We start from the raw sequence: 12,101 nt of genomic DNA, 5'->3' as shown, positions 1-12,101 counted from the left end.
AAGACTTCCGTTCGGCTGTGTGCTGCGACAGTGCAGGTAAGGAGGAGGAGACTACCCTCGCGGCTCAAATGCACTGCGATCCAACCCCGCAGGAACCCCGCGACCCTCGGAGGCGTCCCCACGGGATCCCCGCGACCCTAGGGGGCGTCCCCATGGGATCCCCGCGACCCTAGGGGGCGTCCCCACGGGATCCCCGTGACCCAAAGGGGGAACCCGCAGGATCCCCGCGGGTCCCGCAGGATTCCCGTCATCCCCGTTCCCGTGCAGCTCTCTATTCCAGACCAGTTCAGAACTTGTGGGTACTATGCCTGTCTACCAGCAGGTGGAGATAAAGAGTACAGAAATGTGTTGTACCTCAATAAAGCAAGTGCAGCTCAAACAGCTCAGTATCCAAATATTAAAGCAGTACAACAAAATAATTAACAAGAAAATCTAACTATCCTTCTTTTGCCAAAACAAGAACAATAACAACCTGTTGCTTTAGGTATGAAAAGATCATTTGAAAGGAGATCATTATGGGCGGAAATCTGGATTGGTCTGGTGCAGCTCAAAAAAAGGAAATTAGCAGGTAAAGACTTATATGCAATTTCTCCTTTTTTAGCGTCGGCACCAGACCAGCCAATGAAGATGTGGAATGTAACAAAGCAGTAGGCGGGAATTCTTTGTTCCTACCCTAATGACGAAGGACCTTTGTAATCATGTGTAATTGAGTCCCCTTGAGGAATGGAAGGTTGATAGGCAGAAATACATTAGGTAGATTGTGAGCCCGCTGGGACAGACAGGAAAAAATGCTTTGAGTACCTGAATAAATTAATGTAAACTGTTCTGAGCTCCCTTGAATAAATAAATAAAAAATATGAGTATTAATAGCTTTGAGAGATTTTGTGATTAAATGAAAGCTTTTCATTTTGAAATAACCTGAAAACTTTTTTTCAAGCAAGTCCCTGAAAATAGAAGACCTGGATACAGGGTAAGAAAACAAAGAGGAATTAATAGACTGGGCTCCTTTTACTAAGATTCACTAATAGATTTGTTGTTAGGTGCCATTGAATCGTGTTCGAGTTCTAGCAACGTGATGAATTATAGATCTAAAAAGAATCGGTTTTGTGCGTCTGTATTATTTTTCTTTTGTAAACCACTTAGAACTTAATGGTGATGGCGGTATAGAAGTAAATTTCTATGTTATGTTATCATCCTCATGGTTGTTTCCAATGTGTCCATCCATCTGGTTGCAGGTCACCCTCTTCGTCTGGTTCCTTCTCCAATGATCTTTCTCTTCCGACAGGGTGATCAAAATAAGAGTCGTAACGTCATCATTTTGGCTTCAAGTGACGTAGCTGGTTTGATGTGTTCCTGAATTGATTTGTTAGGTCTTCTGGTGGTCCACAGCATGCACAAAATCCTTCTCCAGCACCAAAGCTCAAATGAGCCAAACTTCTTTCTGTCTTGTTTCCGTGGAGGGGAATAATCAAAAAATACGTCTAAGTCTGATTTGGACATAATAATAATAATAATAACTTTATTCTTCTATACCGCCACAATCTTGCGACTTCTAGGCGGTTTACAATCAAGGGAGCTGGATATTCAGCGAGTTACAATATGCAGATGATCGGAGGAAATACAGAGTGCAGAAATTTTAAGAAAGCAAAAATATAAATATACAGTTTGCTGAGCGAGAATATAAGATATACAGTTTGCTAAGAAATTTCCGAGAGGACCCGATAGGAAAAGGTCACGCATTTCAAAACATACAGCGAAAATTACAATATGATAATAATAACAGTTTATATATATCGCCGAACCGTAAAGTTCTATACGGACTTATGAGGGGAGAGAGGGAATGGGTAAGAGGTTGGGAGGACCTTTATTGTGGAGAGAGAGAAGAGTGGGTGCTAGTCGACCAAAGTTGGCGGGTTACAAATGTCCATTCCCAAAAAATATGTCTAAAGTGTACGTTTTTTCAAGAATCGTCCATCTGTACGTCCAGGCATTTGATCGTCCAGACTGCCACTACGTCTATCTTTATACCACATTCTTGACCAAAAATTTGTCCAAGTCAGAAACATCCAGAACAAGACCTTTTGGACGTGGGAGGAGCCAGCAATGAGATGGACTGGCCACCCAGACATGGCAACAGAGCAGTGAGGCACCTTACAGGCACTGCTGTGAACTTCACAAAAAGGGTGACACATGAAAATGTCCCATATAAGTAATGTTGAGCCTGCCAAACCCACCCCCCAGACTACTTAAGCCACCACTTTAGACAGTAGGTATTTTCTCAGCTCTGATGACGGCAGATAAAGACCCGAATGGTCCATCCAGTCTGCCCAACCTGATTCAATTTAAATTTTTTCTTCTTAGCTATTTCCAAAGCTCTACCTGGTACTGTGCTTGGGTTCCAACTGCCAAAATCTCTATCAAAACCTACTCCAGCCCCATCTACACCCTTATCCTCCCCCAAACGGCCATATACAGACACAGACCGTGCAAGTCTGCCCAGTACTGGCCTTAGTTCTTCAATATTTACTATTATTTTTTGATTCTAGATCCTGTGTGTTCACCCAACGCTTCTTTGAACTCAGTCACCATTTTCCTCTCCACCACCTCTCTCGGGAGCGCATTCCAGGCATCCACTACCCTTTCCGTAAAATAGAATTTCCTAACATTGCCCCTGAATCTACCACCCCTCAACCTCAAATTATGTCCTCTGGTTTTACCATTTTCCTTTCTCTGGAAAAGATTTTGTTGTACGTTAATACCCTTCAAGTATTTGAATGTCTGAATCATATCTCCCCTGTCCCTCCTTTCCTCTAGGGCAGGGGTAGGCAATTCCGGTCCTCGAAGCCGGAGCCAGGTCAGGTTTTCAGGATATCCACAATAAATATGCATGAGATAGATTTGTATCTCAAGGAAGCAGTGTATGCAAATCCATCTCATACATATTCATTGTGGATATCCTGAAAACCTAACCTGGCTCCGGCTCTCGAGGACCGGAATTGCCTACCCCTGCTCTAGGGAATACCTATTCAGGGCTTCCAGTCTCTCCTCATACGTCTTCTGGCACAAGCCTCCTATCATTTTTGTCGCCCTCCTCTGGACCGCTTCAAGTCTTCTTACGTCCTTCGCCAGATACAGTCTCCAAAACTGTACACAATACTCCAAATGGGGCCTTTCCTATGACAAGTGCTGATGTTTCAGATGCAAGTATGTGCGTTTTTATTCTGCGCTTTGTGGGGGTGCGATGGGGTCAGTGCATGAAGGGGAGTGTGTGTGGGTCTTTAATTTGTCCCTGCAGTGGTTTTCTGGTCACTTTGGATACTTTTTGGGCATTTATACGTGTCTTTCCATCGTCCAACTCATCAAACCTTTGATTATCGCTGCAGGACTAATTCTAGGTCGGCCCACATTCCGCCCTAACCACTCTTCCAAAAATGCCCCTTTTAGATCTGGGCGCACAGTGGGATTCTGAAGCCTAAAAAGTCTGTGGATACGTCTAAAAAGCCATTTCGATTATCGGCACTTGGACGATCTGTTTTTTAGATTGTCCAAGTGCCGACTTGGGCGGGTTTTTAAACGTATTTCTGTTTCGATTATGATCTCCTAGTGTCCAGCTTTCGCATCCGTAATTGACCACTGAAAAAATGAGTGTGTGGACAAGTCTGATCTTCATTTGGTGTGTTATTTCCTTGCTTTTGAATACTTTGTCAAGATCCTTCTTTGAAGAGCAACCAAGTGCCATTTAATGGATTTAGAAATGCTAAGTGGCCTATTCTTTTCCTATGGGCTTCTTAGCTTTTAGTACACACTAAACCCATTAGTGCACCCTAGTAAAAGGAACCTTCTGAATCAAGAGGTTCTTGCTGTTCTAACTGTACTTTTTATAAGGATCTAGGGCAAAAAATAAAAGGAACAGAATTAGAAGGATCCTGAGTTTGACTCCGTTTTAATACATAGAGAATAAAATCTGGCCGGAAAACTGAAGCAATTCCTAATAGAAACGTACAAAGTGAAGGTTTAAGACCATAAGAAGTGCCTCTGCTGGGTCAGACCAGAGGTTCATCGTGCCCAGCAGTCCGCTCGCGCGGCGGCCCAGCAGGTCCAGGACCTGTGTAGTAGTCCTCTATTTATACCCCTCTATCCCCTTTTCCTTCAGAAAATTGTCCAATCCCTTCTTAAACCCTAATACCGTACTCTGTCCTATCATGCCCTCTGGAAGGGCATTCCAGGTGTCCACCACCCGTTTGATCCTCTGTTGAAGAAACTGCAGCCAGAGTACAAATCTGAGCCACGAGAAAGCGAAACCATCATATGGCGCACATTCAAACTGGCCACCACTCCTGCAGTTTGAGTAAGAGAACTGTGAGGCACTTCAGAAGTATGAGAAACTTCAGGCTGAGAAGAAAAGACTGAAAAATTGATTCCCAGAGGACCCTCACTGAGGTGACTTGAGCAGCATTTAACAGACTGAGAAAGAACTCCACTAAAGAACAGTCTTTTTTCACCAGGGTGACTGTTGGGAGAAAAAAAAAAGGCAGAACACTTACCCCAGCTGTCTTTCTACTCAAAAGCCCCAGCTCTCCTCGAGCAGCAGCCATTTTAAAAAGCGGAAAAAGGTGGAGAGCTACAGGAAGGGGGGGTGAGAGAGGGACCTGGCACCACCAGGTATTTCCCCAGAGGATCATACAAGCAGATGTAAATACTTTTCTTCAGCTACTCTGGTGCTAGTCACCATCCAAACCAGGAGCTGTAAAGTATATCACACCAGAGTTGCTCATCCCAATATCTACCACTTGCTGGATATAGGAAGAATAATGAATTGTTTGAGCTTCCCATCTCCATTTGCTGGTCGATAGCCACATTGCCCAAAGTTCTTGGACTGGTCTGATGCTGACACTAAAGACGTTACATTGATTTAATCCAGGGGTCCCCAAAGACCCTCCTTGAGGGCCGAATCCAGTCGGGTTTTCAGGATTTCCCCAATGAATATGCATGAGATCTATGTGCATGCACTGCTTTCAATGCATATTCATTGGGGAAATCCTGAAAACCCGACTGGATTCGGCCCTCAAGGAGGGAATTTGGGGACCCCTGGTCTAATCCAATAAGTTAGTCAAGAAACAATCATACCATTCATGATTTCTGATCATCAAATAGGGTTTGTTAAAGGGTAATATTATCATACTAGTCTTATAGCCCGTTATATTAATGGGTGCTAGAATATATGTGTATGTGTCTGTCTTTATTTCTTTCTCTCTCTCTCCTTAGCCTGTTTCTGTATTTCTGTCTTTCTTTCTTTCTGTCTTTCTTTTTCTTCGGCTGTCCACCACCACCCTTTGCCTGCTCCCCACGCAGCCATAGGGAAACAGTGATTTAATTCCCAAAAAGTCACCAAAAGATATCCACCTAAATTTCTGCACACTCCCCCATCTACTAAAACAAAATGGGACCACAATCCATTCATCTTGAGTCAGTTTCAAAATTAGAATGCTGCCTGCGCTGAACTGTGAGCAAAAAAAAAAAAAAAAATGAATCAGGCAATGTGACATGAGCAGCAAAATATGTTTTTGCTGAGTGAGTTATTCACTATTAATGGCAAAATTCACTGCAGATCTTTGCACAACAACAAAAATAAATTCCAAAAGACAACGGTGGAAAAAGTGTTCAATAGTAACTGATTTGGTAATAAATTCTAAGATAGTTTCTTATCAAAATTTCATTAGCCCAGATAACCAGAAGCTTACTTTTCATCTAAGCTATGCTTTTGGCCTTCATACAGTTTCAAGACTGACACTGCCACCCCCCCCCTTCCCGTGGTCCCGACTACGAACCTGGTGATTCCAGCAGCGTGTGCAGCAGTCTTCACACGCTGCTTCGGGCCCTTCTACTGGCCTGATTTACTCTGGCATGCCCCTGATAACATCATCAGAGACGCAGCAGAGCAAATCAGGGCAGTAGAAGGGCCCGAAGCAGCGTGTGAAGACTGCTGCACACGTTGCTGGAATCACCAGGTTCTAGTCGGGACCACGGGAAGAGAAGGGAAGGGGTGGGGGCGGTAAAGGACTCCGCAGCTGCCGACATCCGCTGCTGTAGCCTGCAGCTACCGACAGCCACAGCGGCCTACATCACCTCGGGGGGGATTCTCTCGCATGCGCACTCCTACCTGCGGTGCCCTACAGCTCACAGAAAACGGGCGCATGCAGGTGGGAGTGCGCATGCGCTCTTAGGGCTTTATTATATTAGATTTTTATGTGTCCCATACTGGATCTATGCTTCCTACAGTACATTGCTTGACTGTGGTGAGAATCTGGATGGCTAAAAAGGTTTTCCTGCTACACCAAAGTGAAACACTTGGGTACTATGGTGACAATTAAGCTATCTTTTAAAGGTCAAGAGAAGGATGTGGCACAAGCCTTTTTTATTCATTCCAAACTAAAAGATGTTAGAATGAATCAAACAGGAAAGACTCAGAATGTCTACCTGTCTAGGGCAGGGGTAGGCAATTCCAGTCCTCGAGAGCCGGAGCCAGGTCAGGTTTTCAGGATATCCACAATGAATGAGATGGATTTGCATGCACTGCCTCCTTGAAATGCAAATCTATCTCATGCATATTTACTGTGGATATCCTGAAAACCTGACCTGGCTCCGGCTCTCGAGGACTGGAACTGCCTACCCCTGGTCTAGCGGGAATAACCACTCTCTAAAAATATAAAAAATCAGGATGAACATTTGGCATGGGAGGTAGAAAGGGCATTCAGTAGCTTCTAATACTTTGTTTTGTGCTTTATTTATGCTCCTATTTCTGCTGTTCGCTCTGTTTTTTTGGCTTACTCTGTTTATTGTGCATTCTCGTTGCTCCAATAAAGAGATTAAAAAAACAAAAAGAAATGACAATATCAGAAGTCATTGAGTGCCCTAATAGAGTAATAATGGAAACTGTTTCTTGGCTCACTCAGAATCTAAGTTAGTGTTGTTACTATAATAGGAGGGACACGGATGACTTATGTGCCTAATAATGACACCATGGCAGTTACCCGTGGGTATTCTGCCGAAACGGTGGGGGGGAAAAAGTGCACACTGCGGGCACGGGGACAAGGCCATCCACTGCCCTGTGGAGCGATGAATGGCCTTGTCCCTGCAGTTAAGGCGTGCGGTCACTGATGGCACATGGCCCCCTCCCTCCCTACGGCCAAATCTATCTCCCTCCCGCCCCACACCTTCCATTTGCGGCGCTTTAGTAAAGAAACTTACTGAAGCCGGCAAAGCCTTCCTGCAGTCGTGTATGTGTGTGTGGAGAAGCTTCTCCTCTGATGCAACTTCCGCCCGCACACACATGCGACTACAGGCGCAGGCAGAGGCAGGCAGTCTCCGCCGGATTCAGTAAGTTTCTTTACTAACGCACCGTGAAGGTAAGTAGGAGAGGGGGAGATTCTCAGCCCGCTGAAGGGCAGTGAGGTGGCGAGAGGGAAGGGTGGATGCTGCGGTGAAGTGGACGGGAACAGATTTTTCCCCCTGTCATTCTCTAGTGCCTATACAAGCTAACATAAGATGATCTCAGAAGACCTCAATAATCATTCCAGTGCATAATTTAAGCATTATGATAGATCAGGGGTAAGGAACTCCGGTCCTCGAGAGCTGTATTCCAGTCGGGTTTTCAGGATTTCCCCAATGAATATGCATTGAAAGCAGTGCATGCAAATAGATCTCATGCATATTCATTGGGGAAATCCTGAAAACCCGACTGGAATACGGCCCTTGAGGGCCAGAGTTCCCTACCCCTGTGATAGATTCTGGTGAAATCATTTAGCTTAGCAGGGTTTAAAAAAAGTTCGTATCATTTCCTAAAAGAGAAGTCCATAGGCCATTATTGGAGGCAGTCTGAGCCACTTCAGCTCATTCCGTCTCCCACTGCTTTCTCTCATGCCCACAACCTTCCCTCCCCACCTCCCAATGCAATTGTTCCCCACCAGCTTTCCCCGGAGCTGCAATTCAACCTACCGCGCCCTGGTCGAGACAGGGGACTCTCTGGCCGCCTCCCGGCTCTCTATGGTAGCAATCTGCGCTCTTCCTCACTAGGGCGTTGCTGCTACCATAGAGAGTCAGGGAGGCAGCCAGAGAGTCTCCAAGCTCGGCTTCCGGTCGCTGGAGCGCGGGAATGGGACGCTGACTGGATTCCCCCGTCCCGGACGGAAGTGTCGGGCGCTCTGCTGCCACTTTGGAAACCCAAGCCCGTTGCGAAATGCTGAGAGCGGCAGCAGCAGAGACCCGGGAAGCCTTGAGCCCTTAGGCGGGCGAGGGGGTGAAACGCGGATCCCCCTGGGACAAGGAAATGACGACGGGACCGTGAATGGGCCTGGAGTACACTATCTCCTCCCCACCCCAACATGTACTTATCACTTCTATAGTGTTGAAAGGCGTAGGCAGCACTGTGCATTTTTACATTTGTAGATGGTCCCTGCTCAGAAGAGCTTACAATCTAACTTGGAAAGATAGACGTGACATAGAGGGTTGGGGCTGCAGAACCCAAGGTGAGGGGAGTTAGGAGTCAAAAGCACTCTCAAAGAGGTGGGCTGACATTTATAGACGGTCCCTGCTCCAAAGAACTTACAATCTAACTTGGACAGACAGACATGGACATATAGGGTTGGGGATGCAGAACCCAAGGTGAGAGGAGTTAGGAGTCGAAAGCACTCTCAAAGAGATGGGCTGACATTTATAGACGGTCCCTGCTCGGAAGAGCTTACAATCTAACTTGGACAGACAGACATGACATATAGGGTTAGGGATGCAGACCCCAAGGTGAGAAGAGTTAGGAGTCGAAAGCACTCTCTTAGAGGTGGGCTGACATTTATAGACGGTCCCTGGGGGGGTGGGGGGTGGAGAGAAAGAGAGGTGTTAGCACCTGGGGCGATCCACCCCCCCTTACTACGCCACTGCCTCGAGCACCTCTAATATTGTGCAAATTCTTTAACTGTCCAGAAAGGGCTAATTTCCATTGGATTTAGTACCCCCAGTCATTTTGAAAAGTTGGCTCCTATGGGTGGAAGGAAGAGAATAGGATAGAATAAAAAAAAGAGGTGGGGAGCACTACAATAGCCTTTTCCTTGCTATTAGGATTAGGGGTTACCATATTTTGGGCTGTAAAGCTCTGTATACATGGCCCCGCCCTGTTTTGCCTCCAGCCCCGTTCCATTCAGCCCCATCTCTGCCCTATTCTGCCTCCAGCCCCCACAAAGCCTCCTGTCTTCTTCCCTGACGAGCTCCAGCTGTGTCTGGAGCATGCGTAGATGTGTATGACATCATACGAGCATGCTCAGAGGCCCTCCAGATGCAATCAGGGCTTTCCAAAACCTGGACAAATTGCTGGGTTTTGGAAAGTCCGTCCAGGTAATTGGACAGGCCTCTAAAAAGAGGACAAGTCTGGGTTTTCTCGGATGTCGGGTAAGAGCTCTTGTGGCCATCAGTGACTACCAGTCAAGATCCAGAAAAAAAAAGTCAAATTTCCCTCCCCCATTCCCACCCCCCAATACCAACTGTCCCACAATGAAGGGATCAGTTAATAGGTAGCAAGCATATTAGGTTGTTAATCCAATCATATTATAGCTTATTTAATATAAGACTTATCCCATTTGTAAATCCAGTCTGCCCATTAGCTATACCCATTAAAAAAATACATGATTAGATTAACTTGGAGGAGGAGGAGGTGGTGGCAGAAAATACTGTGCTGGGTTTCAAACGCAAGTTGGATGCACACCTTCTTGCAGATCATATTGAGGGATACGGGAAATCCGGGTCTCCAAAAAGGAGCACCTAAATGGGTCTCCGTGTGTACGGATCACCGGACTAGATGGACCTCGGTCTGATCCGGTGAAGGCGTTTCTTATGTTCTTTGATATTTCTGGGTCATAAACTGTAAAGTCCACCTGGTATTGTCCTAGGTTCCAAATGCTGAAGTTGCCGTCCAAGCTCACTCCAGCCTATCCAACTATCCTGTTTGCAGGATATCTAAGAATTGCCGCTGCTGGATCAGACCGATGGTCCATCATGCCCAGCATTCCGCTCACACGGCGGCCCTCTGGTCAAAGACCAGCACCCTAACTGAGACAAGCCTTACCTGTGTACATTCTGATTCAGCACAAACTTGTCTAACTTTGTCTTGAATCCCTGGAGGGTGTTCTCCCCTATGACAGACTCCGGAAGAGCATTCCAGTTTTCTACCACTCTGGGTGAAGAAGAACTTCCTTATGTTCGTATGGAATCTATCCACTTTCAATTTTAGAGAGTGCCCTCTCGTTCTCCCTACCGTAAAGTCTGGCCAGTAACATCCTCATGTTCCAAGTTAGTGAAGTTCCCATTGATGGCCTCACCAGCCCCTAAGAGGTGATAGGTTCTGGAGTAATCTAAGGAAATACTTTTTTACAGAAAGGGTGTTAGATGCGTGGAACAGACTCCCAGAAGAGGTAGTGGAATCAGAGACTGTGCTTGAATTCAAGAGGGCCTGGGATAGGCACCTGGGATCTCTCGGAAAGAGAAAGAGATAATGGTTACTGCGGATGGGCAGACTAGATGGGCCATTTGGCCATTATCTGCCATCATTTTTCTATGATTCTAAATCACCACATATGGGACACAGACCGTCAGAGAACTTTGAGCCTCCCATGCTTCCCATATGAGGAATTGGTGCAATTAATTCCTCATATGCTCAGAAGCAGTCCACAATTATAAAATACATTTCCTCACTCCAAGACACATTTTATGAAGCAGAAGTGTACCTCCTTTATCTTTCCCTCTAGGTTCTCATTCTAGCCAGTATTAAATGCTCTGGCAAATATCAAATTTCAGAGTTGTTTTATTTGGGGGGAAGCCCAAAAGGAATAATGCAAAGTATTTTCAAAGCCCAAGCATTTATCACATACTAGTTTTTTAGCCCGTTACGTTAACGGGTGCTAGAATAGATGTTTCTTTCTTTATTTCTTTCTGTATGTTTTGTCTTTCTTTCTCTCTCTCTCTCCCTGGCCCCCTGTCTGACTTTCTTTCTTTCTGTCTCTCTCACACTGTCTTTCTGTTTCTCCCCCCTGTCCAGCAGTAGCCCTTCTCCCTTCCTTTTACCTCCCCTCTGTCCGGCAGCACTCCTTCCCTGCTCTCCCTGTCCAGCAGTAGCCCTTCTCCCTTCCTTTACCTCCCCCCTGTCCAGCAGCACCCCTTCTCCCTTTTACCACCCCCCGTCCAGCAGCACCCCTTCCCTTCTCCCCCTGTCCAGCAGTAACCCTTCTCCCTTCCTTTACCTCCCCCCTGTCCCGCAGCACCCCTTCCCTGTTCCCCCTGTCCAGCAGCACCCCTTCTCCCTTTTACCACCCCCCGTCCAGCAGCACCCCTTCCCTTCTCCCCCTGTCCAGCAGTAACCCTTCTCCCTTCCTTTACCTCCCCCTGTCCAGCAGCACCCCTTCCCTGCTCCCCCTGTCCAGCAGTAACCCTTCTCCCTTTACCTCCCTCCTGTCCAACAACACTCCTTTCATGCTCCCCCTGTCCAGTAGCCCTTCACCCTTTTACCTCCCCCCTGTCCAGCAGCACCCCATTCCTGTTCCCCCTGTCCAGCAGTAGCCCTTCTCCCTTTTACCTTCCCCCTGTCCAGCAGCACCCCTTCCCTGCTCCCCTGTCCAGCAGTAACCCTTTTCCCTTCCTTTACCTCCCCCCTGTCCAGCAGTACCCCTTTCCTGCTCCCCCTGTCCAGCAGTAGCCCTTCTCCCTTCCTTTTACCTCCCCCGTCCAGCAGCACCCCTTTCATGCTCCCCCCTGTCCAGTAGTAGCCCTTCTCCCTTACATTTACCTTCCCCCTGTCCAGTTGTACCCCTTTTCCCTTCCCTGCTAATCACTTCTGTATGTAGTGGCCCTGCTCAAGAGTTAAGCAATTCTGAATGCAGGCATGAAGGGAAATTGCTAACTCTGGAAAAATAGGTGGAACTCACTATAGAAACATAGAACATAGAAACATAGAAAGATGACGGCAGAAAAGGGCCATAGCCCATCAAGTCTGCCCACTCTATTGACCCACCCCATTAAGTCTGAATGCTAATGACCTGGTTCCTTAACTCGACCCTCGTAGG

At 46.7% G+C, this 12,101-nt stretch overlaps 2 protein-coding genes across 5 annotated transcripts in view; one reads left to right on the top strand and one right to left on the bottom strand.

Annotated features, from left to right (window-relative positions):
* LOC117356615 (zinc finger protein 501-like) overlaps positions 1 to 8,054 on the bottom strand; it is a 29,208-nt gene extending 21,154 nt beyond the window's left edge. Inside the window, exon 1 of one of the 4 annotated variants that reach the window (XM_033936085.1) lies at positions 7,996 to 8,054. The gene's annotated coding sequence lies outside the window, so the exon portion shown is untranslated. Of the gene's footprint in view, positions 1 to 7,248; positions 7,299 to 7,995 lie in introns of those variants that run through there. The other 3 variants (XM_033936094.1, XM_033936102.1, XM_033936112.1) reach the window with 3 other exon arrangements.
* Positions 8,055 to 8,119: 65 nt separating this feature from the next.
* LOC117356608 (mucin-5AC-like) overlaps positions 8,120 to 12,101 on the top strand; it is a 111,869-nt gene continuing 107,887 nt past the window's right edge. The window contains exon 1 of the mRNA XM_033936065.1: positions 8,120 to 8,383. Coding sequence (XP_033791956.1) covers positions 8,345 to 8,383 — 39 coding nt within the window. The 5' untranslated portion in view covers positions 8,120 to 8,344. The remainder of the gene's footprint in view (positions 8,384 to 12,101) is intronic.

This window comes from Geotrypetes seraphini, chromosome 1 (assembly GCF_902459505.1).
Source record: "Geotrypetes seraphini chromosome 1, aGeoSer1.1, whole genome shotgun sequence".
Classification (NCBI taxonomy): domain Eukaryota; kingdom Metazoa; phylum Chordata; class Amphibia; order Gymnophiona; family Dermophiidae; genus Geotrypetes; species Geotrypetes seraphini.
This window is presented reverse-complemented; position numbering and strand designations above follow the sequence as displayed.